The sequence below is a fragment of the Anabas testudineus genome, chromosome 17 (assembly GCF_900324465.2).
Source record: "Anabas testudineus chromosome 17, fAnaTes1.2, whole genome shotgun sequence".
NCBI lineage: Eukaryota > Metazoa > Chordata > Actinopteri > Anabantiformes > Anabantidae > Anabas > Anabas testudineus.
In genome coordinates this window covers 19,336,070-19,360,789 of record NC_046626.1, presented here as the reverse complement: position 1 = coordinate 19,360,789, position 24,720 = coordinate 19,336,070, and the positions used below count along the sequence as shown (strand labels likewise).

At 41.3% G+C, this 24,720-nt stretch overlaps 1 protein-coding gene across 1 annotated transcript in view; it reads right to left on the bottom strand.

Moving 5' to 3' along the window:
- Positions 1–24,304, bottom strand: part of adcy8 (adenylate cyclase 8 (brain)) — a 53,362-nt gene extending 29,058 nt beyond the window's left edge. The window contains exons 1-5 of the mRNA XM_026374784.1: positions 23,423–24,304; positions 5,160–5,309; positions 1,702–1,832; positions 1,345–1,456; positions 732–859 (exon numbers count right to left, since the gene is read on the bottom strand). Coding sequence (XP_026230569.1) covers positions 732–859; positions 1,345–1,456; positions 1,702–1,832; positions 5,160–5,309; positions 23,423–24,304 — 1,403 coding nt within the window. The remainder of the gene's footprint in view (positions 1–731; positions 860–1,344; positions 1,457–1,701; positions 1,833–5,159; positions 5,310–23,422) is intronic.
- Positions 24,305–24,720: the final 416 nt, after the last annotated feature.

Genomic DNA, 24,720 nt, shown 5'->3' with positions numbered 1-24,720 from the left:
TCGAAATGAAAACGTCTCCTGCTTTAAAAGCATCCTCTCCAGGCCCTGTGCGCAGGTCTGAGTACCTGCAGAGTGACTGTGTGCTGTGAGTGAGTGACTTCAGGCTTAGTGTCCGCAGAGTTTCTCAGGCATATTTACAAAAGTGCTATTTGAACGTTTGGAGGCTTTATTTCTACCTCCTGTTCTTGCATGATCTGAAGATTACACTGTCAGTTGTGTGTCGGGATTCATGAGCTCAAATCAATAAAACCCTGTTGTGTAATTACACAAAGAGACAGCATCTCTCTCGTCAATGACATATACATGTGCAATATGGATGGAGCCTTTAATTGGATGCATTACTTCTCACTGAGTGTCTTTAGAAACACAGCCAGAGGCAAACTCTTGCAAATGCAAATATTGCAGAGAGGCTTCTTTCAGATCACAGACCTGCTGTACTGACTACTGTGAGAAAGAAGATAAAAGAGATTTGCAGATAACAACACGTCATCCAGTACCTCAGCGTGAAAGACATTTCTTTATTGATCGAATCCCACCTCTCTAACGCAACATACAATATTTGCAGGAATGAGCTGTTCATTAAGACTGTGTGTGAAAAGGAAATCTGTATTACGCATGTTTTATCCATCTTTCAAGAACTAAATGTTGAAAATCAATCATCGCTCATATCTGTACACACACACACAATACACAGATTTTTTTGATGTAGTGGGATATGAGTACGACAGTACCTGATGGTTTTGATCATGCTGAGGCCCATCTCCACACAGCAGTGGGCGTGGTCTGGTCTGGGCTCAGGTAGTCCAGACACACAGTAGTAACAGTCTCCCAGGATCTTTATTCGAAGACAGTGGTGCTCCTGCAAAAGACCAGCAAGATGAGTCAACAGGCAAACGATAATAATACACAACATTTAGCAAATTCAATCAATTAACTTTACAAGTGAACAATACAACTAATGCAATGGACCATATGTGATTTAAAAAATGAATACTGGTAAGAAATACAAGTGGCAAATGAAAATTTAAATCAGATTGGTTTCGCATTAAGTGTCAGACTGTGAAATCCCAAGTGATTGAGCATGACCGTCTGAAATGCTCTTCAAACTATTTGAATTAGACATTTATTCAGCTGCTGGACTATTTTATTTAGCTTTCATGAGCTTTCTCAACTCTGAGATAGCGTTACTGAAAAGACGGACTCCAGAGAAAAACACAATCAGCAAGACTGCAGGTGGTCTTTGTAAAGAGCCACAGTGATTGACAAATAGCATTTGTGCATAAGAGGTAGGTTGAAGAAAATAATACAGACACATGCATCTGAGGTCAAGAGCTAAACACTCACATGTGCAAGACGGTCGAACCGAGCAAAGAGTTCATTCAACATTCGCACCAGCTCCTGCGCTGACAGCGTCGTGGAGAGGTTAGTGAAGCCTTTAACATCTGCGAAAAGAATGCTGAATAAAATATGGAAATGTCACTTTAATATCCAGTCAGTACTTCCATCAAAACACTTCAAGATAACGAGTTGATATAACATCCTGAGATCTGTTTGTGGTGCTGTTGTTTCTGTTTAATCTTTTTTTGCAGTTGGCAAATATAGGTTCACTTTTCTAATGAAGACACCACCTTGTGCTCATTTAAACCAAACTGCAGAAACATACTGTCACACCTGATGAATCAAATTTACAACCAGCCTCACCTGACATTCTCGTAGCGGTGGATGTAGATTCTGTGAAACTGATGCTGGAGGTGTTCATCCTCTACATTTGTCATGTCGTTGATCATTTCTAAAACTACAAAACGTGGCAGGACTGATAAGACCAGCCTCTCCTGTAGGTGAGAAAAATGAATCATATAAATCATAACAATAGAGATATCATAGTCTGGTGCTTGATTCTACTTCTAAAACATCATTTACAACACAGAAATAACATCTCATCAAGCTGTTTTTGTCCATTATTAGGTCTGCAAACAAAGCAGCGACCCAGAACAGAGATTTTCTACCAGAAGTGAATTTGTTTCCAACACAAATCATTTTGTGTAATATGTCTTATTGTTCGTCTTTGTCATTGACAGATTCAGCAGCTTCTTTTTAAAAGAATGGGACATTTAAGAGTGAACACGTAACAGCACATGAAGATTAAGTCCTAGAGGAATAAAAAGGAGACAAGAAAAATAGAACTAAACACAATTGAAACCGAACTTGTATAAACAAATTACATAAAGGCAGTTTGTAAGAAATGATTTAAAAGATGACTTTGACTCTGCCAGCCTAAGCTCCCCGAGCTGGATCCTCTAGAGCGTCCAGGCCTGCAGGAACAACACAAACAGCCGAGTACTGTATGTCTTGTGGTGTTTGTACTGATGCGGTGCCACTTGGCAAAAGCAGAAACAGATTTGGAGTGGGAGCATCTCTCAGTATTTTTTTTGGCCTCGGGGAGCTGCACCCGGCGCCAAGCAACTGTCTCTTTCAGATACTGAATATATTAAAACCAGGTTTCTCTACCCAGATATCATGTAGTGTGACGTCAGCACACAGTGCATGATACTTCACACTAGAGGAATATCAAAGAGATGCACGACACTGACAAACAACTTCTTACTGCATCCAAAAATCTCACTGACTTAAAACCAGCATCCCTCAGTGGGCTGAGATTAGGTCTTAGTCTGTCTTTAAGAAGCTGATGCTCATTTATAACTGCAGAATTTGCACTGGAAACAAGGAACAGTATCTAGAGATACAGTCTCAAACTTTTAATTTTTAATTTTGGACAATATCATTAAATGATGGAGGTCAAATGTGGTTCACTGTGGTTTTAAAGGTTATATCCTATGACGTGGTACAGACATAATAAATGAATATTATAATAATATTAATAATAATTGTGATACTTTAACAATCCTCTTGGAGACTATCTTGAAAGGAACTGAAGTTCAGTGTCTCTTGTGTCACTTCAGGACAAAGGAAAAGGACAACAAGCACACAAGTACACATCTGCACTTTTTTTTCTGCACTCTTTTATGAATACGACTTCCTCCCTGTTTGGATCACCGTGCAGTTTGCCAACAACAACAACATCAACAAAAAAAAAAAAAAAACATAACCTTGTGTGAACTCAGTGAAGCTGCATGATGCAGCCTGAGAGCTCTGGAGAGCCTCTCCAAACCTCAAGCACGAGTGGAGAGAGAGCGAGAGAGAGAGAGGAGAGGGCGAAGTGAGAGACAAACGCAGACAACAGTGAAAACTGGAACTGAGAGTGAATGTTCTGCATCCTCCTTTCCATTCACCCTGCAAAACTAAAACACTTGAAGCTTCATTCATTACTGCAGCTGAATGACGAACAGTCTGCTGATTCAAAAAAGCGCTGCTGGATTTGTTCAGTTCTAATCAGATGTCTGGGGAATTTGTGGTCATGTATTCAAAAAGAATTGTAATTTTTCATCCAACATGTAAAAACACAGACGTTAGCAGAAACACCAGCAGAACAAATCTACTGTATAAAAAGCTTTAAACTTCAAAAACACTTAAAAATAAGACAACACCGCTATTAAATATGATTCAGGCCACAATGTGCATTTGTTCAGAGAATTCAGCCTAAAACTAAAAATACTTTTAACTATTATAATAATATTAAACTACTGAATGATCTATTTGTTTAGCTCTAATTTCATTATATGGTGCATTTGCTGTCAGTTGTACTGGGCAGCTTGTGATGCTGTGCTCCTCCTGAATTTCCACTGAAATTCAGGATCGTCAGCTGACGATCTACAATGTGTCAGAGGAGAGCAGGTGTTAGTGTTCGGCTCACACTGCCTTCATGCTGCCTCCTGCTCTCAGCTTGTCTCTGTTGTGATGTGTCGACCTGGTATCTGTGCCGGAAAGCAGAGCAGCGCATGACCAAATTAAGGTCTAGACAGACAAACGTTTCAGTGGAGCGTTTCTAATGCTTCAGCTGCTGCGTCGCAACCAAACGCTCCGGGGTTTGATGGTGGAGAGTCGCTGCAAACAACGTTGATGGTCTTGAATTCACAATGTAAATGTGGATTTGACTTTTAGTTTACATTTGCAATTGACGAGAAACTGGATCTTTAAGTTTTATAAAAAAGTGCCAAATTGCCATTTTTATATGTTGTAGAAACAGCTTCATTGTCTTATTTACTCTAATAACAGAACTGCGGCACACTTCTTGTGGAGTGGACATTTCATGAGGGCTGCACTGTGTGTTTGCTCCACTGGATCTGGTCTCTGGTTTGGACAGCTTAGAGCCAGAGGACTCTCTTTGCCATAGCTTCATTTAAAGAGCTGAAGCCCTCCAGCAGCTCACTGACAACTATTATCTTCATTCAAATTGTGCTAATGTTTGACAAGACAGCACTTTTAGATGATACTGTAGGTTTTCAGACGTATGAAATATCTGTTAGTGAAGCTTTAAATGTTTCCCCATCCAAACCACAATTACAAGGTAAGGACACACACCAGAGTACCAAGAAGACACACAGAGAAGAGGCCTTGTGTCCTTACAACATCAACAGCATGTTGACAATAATAGCAGGCTCTGATTGGCTCACATTAAGGCCGCCTGCTCAGGGCAGGGCCCCATCTCAGTCAATTACAACCATCCCTGTGCTTATCAGAGCCGAACCCTTCCAGGAAACACAACACCATAAAAGCTTTCTGTGGATTCTCAAATCCTCACCGTCCACCCCGCTGCATAAACAAAGTTCCCTCTCTGTCCCAGTGTGTACGTGTGTCTTTCTACGGATGTGCAGACATTCTGGCCTCCACGATGACACAAAATGTCAGCCATGCATGGTTTTCTATGACACAGCCCCTTACATCTATCTTACTGAAGACTGGTTATGGTGCAGCAAGACTGTATCAGCTGCCAGTGGAGTGTGGACACTGCAGGGCCAGCATGGTTTTAGTACAGCCAAATAATAACAAACTGTAGTAAGTGAAATTTTATGTTTCACATATTCAAGTTTCCAGTGTAAACAAGGTGACAGCTCTTGAGAAAACACACAGTGTTGTTGCTGCCGACAGAGTAGGAAAATGTAGTATGATTTAAACAAATCAGCACAACATGCCATAACACAGCAGGAACCACCGGCACATCAGACTTTATGTTTTCATCTTGTGTCACGTCGTAGACTCACCTGTCTCTGGTTTTCTGTCTCGAGTCGCAGCCGGGCCTCGATGCAGCGCCGTGTCTCCAGAAAGGCCTGCCGCTGAGCCCGGTCAGACAGGTAACTGATGAATATCCCAGCAGTGTTCATACACATGAACAACACGGCCTGAGCTGCTACCTGAAACACACACACACACACACAAAGAGGATGAGATCCCAGTTCACAGAGGTGAAGACTCAGCAGTACATCTGCAACACTGCAAACATTCAGCGTATACACATGGGGCCCTGATGACACACGTTATGATCAACAGGTCAACAATTAAATACCTCAAATACGTCTTCAAGAACCTCAAGCAAGTGCAGCTGCCACTGAGTAGCACCTTTGGATAACCATAACTTTGACATCTTTCTAGATTTGGCTTCTTTCTGTCACATGATTGACGAGCTGGACTGTGTTCAGTCTAATTAATCAAATATCTCTTATTTAATTAATTTAATAATTTAAAATGACTTTATTTAATATATTTTTAGAAAGGAATTTGAGAAAACCTTAGTTGAGTTCTTGTCTTAAACTAAAAACATTGTTGGCAACACACTGACCCTGATGTCTCTGTAAACAGTTTACAACTTATATCTCAGATTGAATATTTATATCGGACGTGACTTTAATGTCACTGATGAGTTTTCTAACACCTTGTCCAGTCATTGAGCCATGACGTTCAGTGAAATGAGACGAGAACACAGGAACAATTGAAACCGGAGCCGACAGGAGACCGGAGCCAAAAGAATAAACCAGGTCACTGATCATCAATGAAAGTGTGAGCACCGAAACTTCACAGCTCCTCCGTTACAACATATGAACCCGTCACCATCCACCGTTCTCTCTGCAGAACACTACTACTACATGAATTTGAACATATGATATGTATCAATAGGTCCGACTGTCTTTTTTTATCATAAAAAATAATGCAGATCACAGCTAAAAGCTACAAAACACAGTGTCTCTTCACTTTCAAAACAGTCTGACACCTTAACTGCATAATGAAGCCTTGAAAACTAAATATCCACATGGATCACAAGAGTCCACTGAAAATGAAATACTGAGAGCTCTGATGAGAAAAGCAGGTATAAAAGGACTGGTTTAAAAAGCTGACGTTTGAGGCATCACTGCCTGAATGATGGACATGAAACATGTTAATATATAATAATTATACAGTATTAGTGCTTTAGCATTTGTTATTTTATATTCTGACTGCTGCTCAGATCTGATGCAGTTCAGTTTAATTTTGATCTTTGACTGAGAGACATGATTGAAATACACTACGGCTGTAAAACACAATGTTACGGTAGGATAACAAGATAAAGGTGTATCTTTGCCCTTTGGAGGGAGAGTCGTGGGCAAATGAGGCAATTAGAGAACAGGATTTAATGTTATTAAGTCATTTCAGGGTAGAAATGATTCAACCAGGGGAACAAAGCATGCATTTGAGCACACAAATTAGCAGTGTGATTTGTAATCCGAGGGCACGTATGACCAACGGAAGGTTAATTTAGCAGCTTCGTGAGCAGATTCCTCTGTTTTTTAAATTTGAGAAACACAGAATCCAGGAATCGGCTTTGTAAGATTTCAACAAAACACGTCAGTGACTCTGAAAAATGCAGTTGCCCTCCGTTATTCTGTGAACGATGACTGAAGGCTTTCATCAGCAGCTCAGCTCGTCATGAAGCAGAGCTGATGAAATACTCTGCAACACCTTCATCCCCCTCAGCATTGTGAGGGATTTCACCGCCGCCGCCCAACCAGCTTCCTCCTCCCTCATAGAGCTTCATATGTGCTAAAAACAAGTTCCTTGCTTCGTCCCACCTGCTTCACACACATACACTACAGTACTGTACTGTACCTTACACATCAGAGGCTGTCGCTGTAGTTAATATTGATATTATACTGCATAAAATGTGAATATTGCAAATCTAGTGATTTATTCTATTAGCAGTCGACTGACCAAATAACAAACCTACCTAGGAAAGAACATTAAAGTACTGTATGTAGATGATAACAACCGATGATGCAGTGAATATTGGCAACTACGTCGTAGACTAATATACTTTACAAGTGTTTTATTAACATTGCAAAAATCCTCTCAGTCTTTAAAACCTCTACTAATCAGGGTTTCAGACCCATAAACCACTGCTTCTCCAAATAAATAGACATCCTCTTTATTTATCTGTGTTCACTTTAGGTGCTAACAAAAAATCCACAACCTCAAAACTTTAGAGTTGGACACATTACTAAACTGTCATTAACCTATAGCATGAAGATTTCCCTATTTAGAGCCAAGTACATAACAATGTGTAGACAAACAGGTTCATCCACAGTACTTAATTAGAGCTCGGGAGAGTTTTCTTTGTGGTTAAATATTTTATAATCCATTTTAACAATGCCTAAATATTTGATTGCCAGCCATCAGATAGACCACAGGTGGTGACAAATTCACCACGTGCGTCCGTCTTCTCTTCAGTACAGTATGTAATTATTGTGATCGTCACCTAATCTGTGTTTTTCTTTCAGCAGACACTTCTTGCTGATTCCCAATTAAGTCTAATTCGTCTGTCACAAATACATCGTGCAGTCATCCTTCACCTTTCTTCTGGAAAAATACATCCTGCTCATTCCTCTATTGATCATATACTGTGTGTATACATGTAGATTAATCCAGAATAAGTAATATTTTCCACTAAGACGGAGCTGTTGAGATGCTTCGAGTCGAGAATCTTATACAACAGCCTGATTTCAAGTTATATAAATAACAAAGAAGGTTTGTTATTCCAGAATTCAGCATGGTGATCATTTTCCTTTTCACTGCTGTGTTTCCGCTCTACTTAGTGTCACAATGAAACCTGAAATGTGTGTTTACAGTAAATGCTAGGTTTATAAGTTGCTGTGGAGTTGTATTTTAGTTGATTACAACGATGCACGTTGCACATCAAACTGTTATTAAATCACTTTATACCTGTTTCACTCCCTCCTGCCCACGATTGCAATATTTTAGGAAGAGAAAATGTTTTTTGCGTCACCACTGACAACCTGAAAATAAAAACCTGACACAGGCCGTTTAATGTCCTGGAAGCTCTAAAGTGTTCTGCCACTGTTTCCTTTAGCAGCAAAATTATTGCTCTAATAGAGCATGAAGAGGGGGTTTTCTGTGCTTTGTGAAGAGCAAGCTGACATTTTATAAAGAGGCTTCCCCTGACTGCCCATGGGGTTCACCACCACTGTGCATCAGTGTCAGTGTTAATGAAGAGCAGTGTCACGGGTCAAAGCTGTTTATTGAGGAGACTGTAAATTCAGACAAAACAGATGTTTGTTAAGCATTTACCCTTTTTGAAAACATACTGCGAAGCCTGATCTGTTGAATTCTGCAGATTCAGACTGGGCCTGAATGTTGACAATATCTGATGCTGCATGATCATGATATCTCATTGGTACATGATGACACTGTGTCTAACTGTGTTCTCTGCAAAATAGTTGAGTTTCATTTAGTAAAATAAATCAACACCTCAAATGCATCCTTTTCAAAGTGGTCTACAGAGCTCAGATCTGTGGATAACCTGATGGCAGAGCCACTTTGAGAATAATAAGACCTGATCCAAAGTGCAGAGCAGCATGACAAAGGAAAACAGGCTGTAAGAAACAATATGAAGAAAATAAAAATCTGTATTCAAATAATAATTGAACAACCTTTTTAAGCTGCTAATGATCCATTTTTGCATGGATCTATTCAGATGTTTCTTTTTTTGTAAGCACAAATCAAATAATCACAATAATTACAGCACTTTTTCTTGAGGCTTGTCCTTTAAGGTTTTATTTAGTAAAACTGTTTTAGATTTTTATTATGACATCATTTACTCTGCTAATGGAAACTCTGCATGACGCCATAAAAACAGGAGTCTGTTTCAGATTCAAAAGTGAATCTGTGTGGGAGTATCAGAGGATTTTTACTACACACACACACACACACACAGCCATCTTTCTCACAGCCCTCTCCCCTGAGGCTCTTCACTGTATCTCACACAGCTGAGAAGCCTCTCAGTGCATTACCGTGTGTTACTGTGTGTTATTGTGAATCTCTCCCAGGACGCCATCAGCATTGATTCAATTTCTTAGTCTCCCCCAGAGGGCTACTGCTCCTCCCACTGAGACGAAAATTAAAACTCCATAAGCTACAGCAGCTGTGGCAGATGTGGCGACGTCCACGTTGTTTTGGAAAAAAAAAGGAGCAGCGCCAGCTCGCCACAAAGGGCATCAGCCTGGAGACCGCCGGTGCACTCATTACAGGAAAATGCCAGTGATGTGGATGTTTTTAACAAGGCCTCATTAAGAGCAGTGGACCAGGAAGAGGCGCAAACAGCTACAGTACATGGAAAATAATCAGGCAGGGTTAATAATAGTAATAATTACCATCATGTTTTCAACTTGATTCAAGGGTGAGTAGTGGCATAAAATGTGACATGGAAAATAAACACATATTTTTAGTCCTCCAGATTGACGCATTGAACGCATAAACAGGAGAGAGATAGACATGAAACATCAGATAAAGGTTGAGTGAGGAAGAAAAAAGAATAACTATGTGTTGTAAAGAATAATTATTGTACTGATGTACTAATATATTATTAGCTGTAGGTAAACTGTAGATTAGATAAAAGTCGTTATGGAAGATCCAAAAGAAAAAGGACTTGGTTGACAAATCAAGTCATTAAGACTAAAACCAAAGAAGCAGGAGTTTCTTGGAGATCATATTTTAACAATTGTTCAAAAGGAAAATGTTAGTTACAGTCCTAGAATACCATCTAATTGTTGGTCTCCAGCATCCATGATCCCAACACCTTCACTTGTAGCCTCCCTACAACACATACAGTTCGTCACGTGTACAGAGTCCAACACCATCCTACCATCCCAAAGAAGCAAAACAAAACTGTGCATTAAGGCAAACTCGCTGCCAAGAAACAAGAATGATGAGAATCTCATGGCTTGATCTTTAATCCTGAGCTTCAGTGAGATAATATTTCGAGGTTACAGAGGGAGGACAAGTGTGGGAACTTCTCAGCTCATCAAATCAGCAGGATTGTGTCACCTTTTAACACAACAGAATGACTCATCGAGAGCAGGCAGGCAGCCAGATCTGCCACGAAATGAAACACAGACAACCACCCAGCATCAATATTTCAGAGATATCAGTTGCCTTCCTGCACAATGGCTGGAATAATTATGTTAGAGTCAAGGAAGAGTCTGCACAGAACTACCTACTGTATGTGCCCCAGAAGAAGGAGTCAGGGCAACACTGGCAATCTTACAAGCCGTAGGGCCACCTGAGTTTAACCTGCTCTTAGTATCTGATGACAGCTGTATTAAAACGTGAGAGAAGCAGCTGGCTGCAAGCACCAGAAGTAAACCTCCTCACTGTCAGCACTGGTCTCTGCAGAAAACACTCCACGGCCAAATGAAGGGATTTATTCGGTGGCTCCGAGGTACAGAAGAGGACAGCGTATGATTAACTTGGCTCAGTTCTCTGCTGGTGACTAGATAAAGATATTCCACAGTGAACACAGGCTGTCAAAAGATATGACATTTTAAATGTAATGATGTGGATGGCCTTGGTTAATAATTCATAACTGAGTGGAATATTGCTCTGATATATACAGACACACTTAGTAGAAAAACAAACTAAAGCTTTGTGTTCTCATTCAATTGGTGACCTCTTGTTTTAGTACTCAGTGGTTCTGGGTAAGCCTATGGGCACAATGTCCATTTACGTATTAGTAGGGCAGCGTATGGATTGTGCAGCATAAAAACATCACTACGATGTGTTTAACAGAGTGACTTGACAATCAAATCATATTCAGTTTCCCATGTACAGCCTGACAGCAGCTCCTCTTGGCACCTCCAGTATCACAGCCCGGCTGTTTTCTCAGGCTGAAGGTGTAAATTGGACTAATGACTGAGACGTCTGCAGGAGGATGTGTGTGTTAGAGCAGCTCAGTTCAAACAGACAGCGATGAAAACTGAGATGTTCACCAATATGTTCTGAATGTGTTATGAGAAGAACATGATGATAAAGTGCTAGGTCACTGTATGTACTGCAGCTAATTAATTTTTAGTGTGCACTGTTTAACCTTATACATCAACCTCTACAAAGACTTAATGTGCATTTACTCAGGTGGTATAACAACATTTTTAAGGGGCTACAACCTATAATACTGTATATACAGTAGGTCTATATAGTATACTATTTTTATTATATGCCTTTTTATACCATTTGTACATTACTATTACTACTATTATTACTGTACTAGATTCTCTACATTAGTTATATTATTTTATTTTAGATCCACCCTAAATAATTACACCGTAATATAATTATTTAATTAAATGGATGGATGCCTGCATATCTCTTGCTGCCAGTGAGTGGTACATATTTGGTACACAGTCTTATGAGTCATCTAGGAAGAAGCCATTTTGTATGATTATTAATTATTTTATTACTTACTATATGTATTTTTTTACTGATAATGGTAAGACCTCCCTCGGTGCAGTGCCAGATCTCTGTGGTAGCCACTAAAACACTGACCCCTGACCTCTGACAAATCTTCATTACATCCAGCTGCAGATCTAACGTTGGTGCACTTCCCTCAGTGGTGGCCTTTGGTGAGGATTCTCCTGAACATGTGATCCTGACATTTCCCCAAAGCTCAGCCTGCAGCTCAGCAGCATGCTCATCTCTTTAATGTCACTTCATGGATGCAACATCAGGTTTTCTCCTCTGAGCAAAAAACAGGAGAAGACACAGAACGCTGCCAAATGCATACAGCTGACTGACGTGTATGATGTACAGTATGTGCTGTATGTCTTCGTCAGTTCATGTAATCCTCCCTCATCTCCATCTGCACAAGCGTTACATTACATGACAGCTCCTCTTTTCTCTGAGATGGAAGTATCAGCATTTTTTTAAATATATAATTTGCTAAAATTAAATTTTAAAAATAATACTAATGCTAAATATGTTAAAGAAAACAGTCTAGTTGAATAATGGCTGACACCTCCAACAAGCTCTCACTCCTATACTTAAATATGTCCTTCAGCATTGCACAACTGCCTAAATAGCAACTGATATAACCTCATAATACTATGACTGACCTTATTTCACCAATTTTAGCATTTATTCATTAAAAAAGATGCAACCTTAGCTATAGCTAACAGCACCTTAACCCTGAAGTGGACAATGTGTCTACATTTACCTGACTTTTAAGTAAAAATTCATCTGTGAAAAGTTCAAGACAGAGATAAAACAGCATAATTTAAGGTTTTGTAGTGAAGTCGGCCGTGTTTGTTCTTGAAAGGCGAGCTGAGGCTTATTCCCCGACGTATTAGGGCAGCAGATCCCTGAGGGCAGGTGGCAGCTTTAGCACAACAGCCTAAGGGAGAGGAGAAAGAGTGTGTGATATTTTAGCCACTGAAGACCGGTCCTCCCAGGAGATACTCAGCATATACACCCGACAACAAGCGGCTACATGCCTCTAGAGCGTGAACTGTACAGTCCAGTTTGTCCCAGCTAAGAGCAAGAATACAAGGACATGCAGGATGTGAAGGCTGCAACAATCAAACTTCTGCTCTACAGGTTTTTTAGCCTATTCTAGCTCATTGTTTTGGTTTTCCAGCACAATTACAATCTGGTTCAGTTGTAGTGTTTCCAGCAGCTATGATGCGTTACTGGGAAGTAACAGTAAGAAACAAGGATAAACTCATCTATGACAGTATAAAAACATACAGTACATAAATATCACAATAGTTATGATGGCCACGATGCACTGCATCATCATCACTTTAAATAAAACAGTTTGCACCGTCCAAAAGATGAATCCAGAGACATTATCTCAGCAGAACAGAAAATGGGTGACAAATTTCTCTTGTTACATTTTGCCCTCGGCTGTCGAAATCCCTCAAATCCAAGCTCACATTTCAGATTCCAGCTCGGTGAATTAAATAAGTGTTGTAGCCACTGACAACTGTTTCCACTGATGGAAAACAACACGGAGGGACATAAGGAAATGAAAAACAGCTGGTGTGAATGGACTGAATAGACAATTAAAGTAAATAACAGTCTATTCTCTGGAAAAATATTTCATCATACAGTTCCTCCTAGAACACATAAACAATCTTGATGATGAAACAGACATAAAGAAAAATATATTTAGATGTCTCGAGTCAACACAGTTTCTCCCTAAGATGCTTTTCAGTCAATAATATTAAACTCAAAAGCCTCTGTGGTTTTGAAACATTTGGCTGTGACAACGCCACTGTTTTTATTGACTCTAACACTTTCTAAAAGCTAATGGATTTCCCACTGCCACAATCTTATCAGATTTGACAGATATTTGTTGTTGTGTAATACCAGGGTGTCAACCTGCACACAGCCCAGAGGCAAATTCACACTGAGCTGGCCAATTTCACCGGCAGGTGTCAAAGTGCTTTGTTTGGATTCTCTACAGCCGGCTCAGACTTCTGCTGATCATGCTGCACTTTACAGTAAAGACGGGCAAATATTTTAATGGACCTTTATTAACAATTATTAACAGCTGCAAACAACAATTTAACTGCAAAAACACCTTTCTTGTGCTTGAGTCTTAAAAATCATAACTGAAATAAGTGAAACAGTCAAACAAAAAAGTAGATTTTTCTGTTTTTCATTCAAGATTCAAGATTCAAGATTCAAAAAACTTTATTGATCCCAGAGGGAAATTGTTTTGCCTCATTACCATTTTCTTAATATAAACTAACTTCATTGGAAGAATATAAGCTGCATTCTACTGACAAAGTGTGAATAATTTCAGCATTTTGAAAATTGGGAGTGAGGAATCGGAGCCTGCAGTGTTAGATAACTCCTTCTACCATTGTGGGACCACTGAGGTTTGCTGTATGGTGTTGGTACAACCAGGTGCTGTTGTGTGAGAGGAAACATACAGAAGATCTACATGAGGGTGTTCAGGTACAAAGATGCTGCTGAGCTGACCACTAGGAGAGTGTCAGAGTGTCAGTGGTGTTGTTGTCATTTTGGTTTATCAATAATGAGATGTGCTGCTGCACTTTGGATCATCTAGAGCGTTTAGGGTGCAGCATTATTAAAGATGAGGGATGAAATGAGTATAATTGGAAACAGACTGAAAAGATCTTACACAACTGCAAATCTATATTTGAAGAGAATAAGATTTGTGATTCAATTAAGTGCATATTCTGGAGGTTATCCAACAATTTCAGCACTGTTTAATTTTAGATTTGTGTTCAACACACACTGGAATTTCCCTCTGGGACTAATAAAGCATGCACCTATCTAAACAAAGTAAAGCCTGTTTAGGTCATTATCATTAGTTTAGACATCTAAAGAAAGAAAGTAATACACAAATTATTACCCAGCTCTAACTTATAAATGTGCATCACAAAGTACTAGTAGTAACGGTACAGTAGTCGTGATAAAAAAGATTGTTTTGTTCATTTGAGTACAAACGGCTGCAGCTACAAGAAACATCTAACGGAACGTAAGTGTTCAGCAACTTGTTACTCAAATGTTTTGGCTGAATTTCTGTGTGGTTGTCACCATTCCTGCTGTATACACATGTTGTTTGTTCATTTTTCCAGGTACCACATTTCATACAGATAACAGTAATGCAACATTAATCTCATTAAACGCTAACCCCAGTGGAGAGTGACAAGCTCCGCTGGCCGGTGCCTGGTGCTATGAATAGATTACCACTGGGAGGTAATCCTGCCTGAAATCACCCTCGATGTGAGGAATAAGCTGAAAATCACTGTCACTCTGAGCTTAAAACATCATGCAATATGTCCTCAGACTCAAACAGGCAAACTTTTACATATCAGACCCTCTCTAATCTGTGGGGTGAAGCCACAGGATGATGATCAGTGTAAAAAATAATATAGTCTTTATAGTCTTTTATATTGAAGAAAGATTTAATTATTATTATTATTTTTCATTAACAGCTGAATTGTGCAAGAAGAATGACTAAAGGTCATAACTGGACAAAAGCTACATCAGTGTTACCGTGTAACGTGTGTGTGATACATTATCTACTGATATTTGCATTTACACCTGCGATTTCCTGTTATCTCCATCTTGCAGTTCTTGTCAACAAACATGTTGTGTCTTGGCAGTAGAGTCACATGACCTTTCAAGGTGTTGGGTGTTTTTTTTCTCTTGCATTATTAGGACAGGACACACTGGAGGACAGGAAACAGCAATAAATATGTATATACTGTATTTTAAACTAAAATGACTGCGTTATGGTTTTATATTTCTGCCAACCAGTCAATTGTTAATATGTTAAAAGATCCAGTATTATAAAGTGTTTTGTATGTAGTAATCAATTATTATGTAATATCAAAAATGTCACAACAGAAACATTAAAAATATATTTTTATCACATTTAAATGATCTGTAAAGACTTAAAGGTTTATCTGTATAATAACTCATTATTTAAGTTTTAATTATTTGCTTTATGGCAGCAATCTGCTGCCATACAGACCAAATGAAGAGTGTCATTGTGCTTCACTGAGAGAGAGAGAGAAAGAAAACATAATAAAAGATGTCACATAACTGGTGAGCACATGTTTTCTGCAGATGGGTACCATCCAACCCGGCTTATTAACTCTAAGACGTCGTTGCTGATTGTGGACCTAATCTAAAGTGACTGTAAAGACGGGATAAGTGGTGTCACAGCTGCTCTGTGCGAGTGACACAAACCCCTCGAACGATCGAACGTGGCAAAAAAACTACTACTGTAGCCTCATCAGGAGTGAAATCCTCACCATGAGATCCCTCAGCGGCTTTTGTCAGTGATTAGTGTGAACAATGACTGAGTCCAGTCTCTCACAGATTTCCAGATCCTTCTCTCTCTGAGTACAGTATATGTTGTAGCCAAGCAAAGTAAGGTGTGATTCGACACAAAACTGTTCTAATAGAATAAACCAATCCTATTTTCCTCTTTCCTCTTGTGGAGCATGTAAGAAATTAAAAAATGTCAAGATACAATAAAGTATAGTAGAAACTCTTTATATTCCGTCTCCTGAAAATGATGTTTATACACAGTTTTATTTGATTTGAAGGAAACACAGCTGATCACTGGTTCAGTTCACAAAGTGATAATGTTATTCTTCTACTGCTTAGAAGCTGCAGTGGGCAGATTGTAGGTGGACAAAGACTGAAACTGAGATTTGCATCCTCAGCACTGCATGTGATTACCTTAAAAATAAAATATATTGCAGACTACACTGCAGATACCTCTGAGATTGTATCTTCAAATGCTATTCTTCAAGCCAAATCCTTGATTGTACTTAATTGTGCAGCAGAAATGCCTCAGCAGCAGGAATCTCCCACAAATTGAGCTTGCTGAAATTATACCTGAGAGTTCAAATCAGAGCCAGGTTATATTATCAGCAGCAATACAATGACCAGTGATAAGGTTCAGTCAGCACTTCAGTGAAAGGGACACAAAGAGACGCTGTCATTGAGATGAATGTCTGGCTGTTCAACCCATAACAGAAAAGGAAGAAGAGGGGGGAGTGTTGAGTCAGCGTTTGGCAAAGAAAACTGAATGACTTGCAGGTAAGTTTTAAAGATCATCAGATACCACAGCTAAATTTAGAACGGACATATTTCTCTTCACATATAGAGAAATGTTGACTTCAAGACCTGATGTTGGAATAAAAGAAAGAAATCCCCCCCAAACTCCCTGAACGGAGGTGAAAACACTGTAAAGTTATACAAGCTGTGATTTATCAGGTCAGGACACTTCACTGGCACTAAAAGTCAACACAAAAGCTTTAACAGTCCATAGCAGAGACAAGGTGGACGAGGGAACGTGCTGCTGCAAGGCTGTTTTTTAATCAGGGATTGCTCCGGTTGGTTCAATCGAGGATGAAGGCCTTTGCTGTTATCCTAGTGCTCCTCAGAAGAACCTTAGGAATACGCAGATTCAAGATTGATCTAGATTCAAGTCCAGAATAAAAATAACAAACGCTGTGTTTTTGATGTGACAAATGTCATGTGAGGTTAAGAAAGCAAATGTTTTTGACTGTTTAAGAAGTGTTAAACCAGCACACCTGATGCCCAAAAGTTAAAGCTGAGTGAACACTTGTCTAAATGTTTATTTCCTGCCCTGATACTGAGATTTATGAATGACATTAGAATAAGAATGAATGATGTTAAAAGCTTTGCCATCTGTAGCAATTTTTGGCAATGCCTGGAAGGTCACAGAGCAAAAACGGCACTGAAAACTCAGCCTTTAAAAGCTCGAAAAGCTGCGGCTGATGGCCCTGATCCTTCATTAAATATTAAGGGTGGCTGAGTGCAGTGTCTGGTAACAGCAAGATTGCCTGAGATCAAGCGCATGAAACCAGTGAGATGAAGGCGCATGAGGGTAAAAAAGAGGTGAGGGGAGAGAAAGAATAGGAGATAAAGGATGGAGTCACAGATTCATCCCTCTGCGCCTTCCTATCCCATCTCCCTCAAAAATGACTTTTCATCAAGCTGAGTCAGTCAAAAGACGCTCGTCTGCTCCCCAAGGAAAATGTCTGCAGAGGGAGAAAAAGAGAAAAGCTGCAAGGAAAGATGTCAAAATGACAACTAGACTTCACAGGTGACTATGACTTCAGATAACAGATGCTGTATAAGAGTCAACATGGCCGCCTGTCATTGTCATAGTATTCAGGCTTCAAGGTTGAAGAAATCCTGCCTAGTAACAAGAAGCACAGACTGCTGCAGGGAAGAGTCATAAATGATAAAAACAGTTGCTGCATGCATCAAAAGAAAAAGGAAAATTGCAGGATTCCACCACCTACTAATTATTATTTCATCACCCTGTCCAAAGTTTGTCATCTGACCCCTTAATTCCACCCAGTGCAGATTATGTCACGTGACATCTGTGGCTTTGTTCCACTCTCTGCATGGCTTCAAACCACACTATTGCTGTTATTTCCTATGTTGTGGTGCTGACAAAGCCTACAGTTAGTCGTTATAAGGACATGGATTAAAGACGTACAGCTTCGTTAGCAGGACCGGGAGGAAACCCCGAGCTTTTCTCCTTCTACTTCAAAGGCTACATGGGAGGGGTATAAGGAGGCTACCTGATTAATAGGTTGAACTCAGTGTACCAGAGGTGCCTTTGTCATCTTGAGCAGAGCAGATAACGGCCACTGGCACTCGCGTGCTGTGGTGCACCTGGTAGATTCACATGCACTGACTGGAGAAATCAGTAGCAGCAACTTAACACCATCTGCTGATGAGGATGTTGTGATAAGGTCAAAAGCAAAGTTGGTGCTTGGTTAACTACCCGTTCACCTGCTCAGTTAAGGTGAGAGATGTCGGATGTGGTTAAAAGAAACCCTGGGATGCAAACAGCAATCTCTAGTTTGACTGTAAACACAGTGTCTCGTTGCACGACAACAGGACATAACATCTGTTATTTGAATGGTTTTGAACAAATGTTGTCATTTTTCCGGTCATGACGATATGAGCTGATCAGATTAGACCTGATTTAATAAACAGGACAGAGGGTAAAGCTAAAGCTGCTTCTGGTGCAGTGAAAGCTTTCCTATGAACCACTACTGACACTGGATGAATAAGCACCTCAACAATCAAGCACAGTCACACAGAAACATACAATTAGATAAAGTCTGTATTTATTTCCAGGTGTAGCTGTCAGACATGAATGCCAGAAATGAATTTTGCCATTTGTGTTTGATCTGCGCTTTTATTTGGTGCATTGTTTTTATGATCAGCCAGAGGCACAGTTTAAAAAATCAAACTGAATTAGTCACAGATAAACCTGATCGTGCTATACTGCATAAAACCTAAGATGTAAAATGCAAATGAAGCAGAGATGAAGCAGACGTCTTTGAAAAGACAAAATATAAAGGGGTTGATTGTTATTCTGGCAGAAGTGGTAAACAGCACAAAGCTTTTTTGATGCTAAAATACACAAAATATTTTTTTCCTCAGGACATGATTAAGATGCCTCCATATAGTCCTGTTACAAATCCCCATGTTTTGTCTTTTTTCTATGTCCTTTGTGCAGCTGGCGCTTTAGGTGAGTTTGACCTTGAAAGAGGAAACTGCAGTGAACTTGCAGCTAATGAAAACTCAGTAGGTATGAATCTTTCACTGTGTTTGTATGTGATAATGCATTTGAACAAAGAGAAGATTACGTTTTACAATGCTCTTTGCATCGAAAGAATGTCCCAACACACCAGCATTATCATACAGACACACTCCTCCACTGCCCAGAAGAACTCAATCTGTTATTTTCTGTTTATTTAACAGACTTCTACAGGAAGGCAGCCATCAATACAGCAGCAACAGGAAAACCAGAATTTGTTTTCTTTTTCTTTTCAAGGGGAAAAAGAAGCAGGCAGCAGGTCAATATGAGCTTACTGTTTAGTTGGTGAGAAAGATGGGACATGATCGTATTGGTGAGGAGGTTTTAAAAGGAAAAGCTGTGGTCAATATCAAGGCCTTAAATGGACCAAAGACAAAGGATATGGGGTCTACAGGGGCCCTGAGCGGCTCTAAAGAGACGGAGCTGGATCGATGGAGGCTATTCTAAGCCTGACAGGAAGAAGGAGACAAGTACGACAAGGGCGAAGAGTCTAGAAACAGGTTGTAAAGGACGGAAAACGAAGGCATTTGGGGGCAGGCTGGGGCCCCCTCTGTGATGATAGCACAACAGGAAAGGGGTCGAAAGTCAGAGCAGCAAATATCCGTCTCTGTAGTTGCATTATTCTTTTTTAATGGGTGGGTGGATTAATCACTGTTGCCCGCTCCAGCTGATAAAGGTAGTCTGTGGGAACGTGGAAGTCATTAAGTCTGAAAGCACTAGTCTAATATGCATCATGACAGGCATTATAAAAAAATATATATACTGCTTCTGTTTGACCTTCACAGATGATGGATGGATGAGAATGTGCTGTTAAAGTGTGGTAAAGTGAAATTTGGAACAGAAAATCACACTGCTCAGTCCCTTTTTTATTATTCTGCATTGCAGCATATGTCTTTTAAAATGCCAACAGACTCCTCTGAGTGGATGGTACCTTCACACATATTCCAGTAAGCCATGCTGTGGGCACTGGTGCTAATCCCACACCATCGCAGATGCTGGCTTGTGCAGCTTTCTCTTAATATGTGTGTAACTCTGTGTTAGATTAATCCAGAGTTTCCTTTAATAATAAAACTCAATGCCCTTTCCTATCTCTCCTCTGTATATGATACAGTGACAACATGCTTAGGCAAACACAAATAGAAGCAGATTAGCACCACTTGAGTTCAGGAAGTTGAATTTCACTGTGAGCCCAGTCTTCCTATCCCCAGGAGTGCACTATGAGCCGTTCTAATCCTGCATGCGCCGCTGTGTCCACCCAGCTGCATGCACCCGACTGCAACCCTGCTCGCATGTCACTACAGCCGAATTAAGACAGAACATGTAAGGCCCTGATCTCAGAATGTTTCCAGGTCAAATGATACAGACACGCAATGCTAAAATAATCCCTGCAGCCCACAGAGTGCTAACGCTTAAGCACTGTCGGTGACACAAGCTCAGAAATTTCACGCCACGAGTGAAAGCAAACTAACGACTGACGTTTCAGGCAAGTTTAGCACTTTTTTGATTTTGATGCTTGTTCTTCTACATATCTTGAATAGCTTTTAATCTCCTACTGTACTACAGAGTACAAACTGTATACATAGTTACGACTACTGCATGCAGTGGTGTTAAATTAAGCTTGAGTGATTTCCTCATTTGAGGCAGGGCGTGTCTCCCAGACAGTAAGTATTTAATAGCAGCAAATGGAAAAGCTTTTATGGACTGAAAACAGGCTGAATCACTGTTGTGGTGAATCAGATATCAGACGTTTTATCGATCTGCAAAAGTCATACAGTAACCCGCTGCAGTCAACTAAAATCAAAGTGTCAGACTCTCCATTCGGCTAACAGCGGCCACTTTAAAACTCTCAACCTCTGACCTTATCTCTGAGAGGCCCGCCAGCTCGTTTGTTGAGAGCAAAGCGACACAGCCGGACCACACAACAACAGACACAACAGTGCAGCATACAGTCAACGGCATCACATATACAGTCATCTATACGGCCACGCAGCCGATCGGCAGCAACAGCTGGGAGCAGAAAGTGAAGCATGATGGGATTAATGGTGACGCCTGTGGAAGAGCACAAGGCTCTGCTGATGTCTGTTCATCCACATCAGGCAGCGGATACTGTAGGTCCCACAGCATGTTGTTTTTTTCAGCTGCAGCACAAGGTTTCCAGAGTATTTTTGGAGTTTCCTGCGTGTCTGAACATGCATGACTCTGATCTGTGTCAACAAGTGCGCTGAAAATAAGTCATGAGTCAACAATTCTGTGTGAACATCCCTGCATGCCTTGTTTGTACAGATGACATAATGTCAACATTATTTTCTGTATTTTCTGTCTCAGTTAGCTGCATCTAAACAGAATTTATAAAAGATAAGGCTGCTTTAACTACTTACTATAGATCTGTTGTTGTCTCCTCGTCTTTCATTAGTCGCTCTGAGACGCAGCCAAAATAACTGAGCTGATAAGAAACGATATTTTAGTGCTAACTGCTGATGTTAAGAGTTTAATGTGGATGTGAAGAGCTTAACTCAGAAATGAGATATGTACTGCACTTGAGAACATTAGACACTCATCTTTAGATTATAGGAGCTGAAAGCAAAACACACTGAAGATAAACATCGTCAGTCACTTCTGATTATGAAATATGAATAATCTGCTTCAGATGAGAGTTCCCTAATACAACTCCTGAGCCACTGATGGCTCAGACTGATGTGGGCTCTGCTTTTTTTTTAGTTTGTCATTGATCTGCCCACTGAACAAATCAAGAAAACCTTAATTTAAAACTGTGCTGACATTAAAATAGCATTTCAAACACGACACCAAGCAGAGGTAAATGATGATTCAAGGTTAAAAATGAAACAAAAGCTTTAGCTGATAGATCATATTATTATCTTTGAGTATATTCCATTGATTTTGCTGTTATTTCCAAATGCATCATGACACCAAAGAAGAAGAAACACTGTGCAGAGTGCAGCTGTGCATGGTTGCAGAAAAGGTTCGATGATGTGTATAAATCTCCTGATCTAAAGTTTCAAAAGCAACACCATCAACCAAAGGAAAATGTCTGTGGCACTTCAGATTTATAATACACAAGCAAAACATTTCCCCAGGAAATAAAGTGTATTATTTCATCCATAAGTGAAAATGTAATGAGTGAGGAACGTGCTCTCTCTCCCTTCCTGCGCCACCAGCCAACAATAAATTCTGTCCTACAAAGTATGAGCGTATGCAAATGTCTGCTGTGAGCTCCAGCACGCTGGATGTGAAATGATGTTAAGTGGTACCTGTCAGTAAAAATTATAGTTGTTTCCATCCAAATTCGATAAACACTGTAGGAATTATAAATTTACACAATCCTTCAATTGTAGACACTTAAATAAAGGCATCATACTGCTGTAAATCCCTTTGGGTGAATTCTCTCAGAAGCCAGAAGTCTGTTTTCAGGGTCTCAGTCTCGTCTTTGGCATTAAAACGTACAGTATGAGCACCTGGATGATGATCAGACAACTTCCAGTGTTTGATAGAAACACTGTGTGTGTGTGTGTGTGTGTGTGTGTGTGTTAGGATCATACACACATCAGTAACTTAACCTCACAGTCACTGATTCAGTTCAGTTTTCACTGTACAGTATCATCACAACAAAAATACGATGCTGTGTTTTAGAATCATAGTCACCAGTAGAGGGCGCTGAACCTATTTGGATATGTGTTAGATTTCAGGACGTGTGTGTGTGTGTGTGTGTGTGTGTGTGTGTGTGTGTGTGTTGGACAGCTCCTGGTGCTGAAACCTCAGCGCTTAAGTGAAACCAGACTGATGTCGCAATTCAGAATTTATCCTCATCATAAATAAATTCAACACCTAACAGATAAACAGCAGCTCTCCCACAGATGTTGTAGCTTTTTAAGATCAACATCAAACAAAAATATGAAGAAAACAGACAAAACAACATCAAACTGCAGCAGCTGAGGTTCATGACACATCAACATCCAGCAGGAAAAGAAGAAGGAAAAGAGAAGGAGAGGAGAGGATGATAGCAGCGGACACAACATTAGACCAGGACGAGGAACACAGGTGAGTTCTTACCTGGTTGCTAGACAGCTGTGCATTCTGGGAGATGAGCAGCTGCACCAGGATGTGGAGCCCCGAGGTGAACAGGCCTGCCAGGATGGCCCAGGTGAGCGGCAGCGGCAGCATGCTGTAGGTGGCGAACAGGGTGAACAGCACGTATCCCACCCCGTCCCCCAGCAGCCCGTAGCCCAGCCCGGCCGCCAGGATCTGCGTGGCCATCGCCACCCAGGTGACCACGCCGCTGTACTGCAAGTAGCTGTGCGACGTGGTGTCCTTCCGCACCACCACTAAGGCACAAATGACGACTTCGATGCCTGTGAAGAAGCCCAGGAGCGTCCCTTTGATCGGGTCCATCGGGGAGGAGGCCAGCGTGAGGTGCAGCACCAGCAGGGTGAGCTTCGTCACCACGTCCAGGATGTTCATCACCACCACCGACTTGCGCCTCTGGCCCAGAAAGTAGCGCTGATAGAGCCGCTCCAGGTCGCGGGACTTGAAGGCGTTGCGCAGCGTGGGGAAGATGACGCCCCGGTACGTGTAGCCCCAGTTGAGGAAGAAGTCCGAGTTGCTCGGAGCGCAGTCGATCTGCAGGAAGCCCAGGTCGCTGCTGGCGCGCTCCGGGAACACCTTGGTGCCGCCGTTGTTGTGCCGGTCTCCCACCGACGTCCGCCCCGCGGACTGCTTCCGCGCGCCCTGGCTGGGGTCGTAGGGCTCGTCCGGTCCGATGCCCTTCAGCGCCCCCCCCCCCCCCCCGCCCTGCTCGTGGATGAACCGCTGCTCCGTGATGTGCCGCACCGCGTTCTGCCACAGCAGCCGTTTGGGGCGCGCGCTGCTCGGCGTCTTGTTGATGGTGTACAGCTCGTCGCTCGCGCTGGAGCAGCGGACCTCGGACAGCTCCATCCCTGCTGCGTCTGCTGTCCTCCTCCTCCTCCTCCGCCTCCTCCTCCGCCTCCTCCTCGCCTCCTTCTCCTTCCTATTCTTCGGTGGCTTGTGTCGGTTTCCCGGTTGTGACTTAATTCAGCGATTTTGGCGACACGACGTCCTCTCGTGCGCATCGAACCGGGGACGCGTGCTTGTCTCTCGGGTTGCAGCGAGCGCGGCACGGAGGAAAGCGCGGCTGGAGGTCATGGTGACAGGAGCGACCCCGTGAACCCGGCTGCAGCGGAGAAGGAGCCGCATTAACCGCGAACCCCCGCCACCACCTTCATCATCTCCATCCTCTTCATCACCGCGTCTCCGCGCTGACGGCTACAAATCAGCCCTCGTGCACCGACGGTCCGCGGACGCTCGAGTCGGGGAGAAGTTGGGAAAAGGCT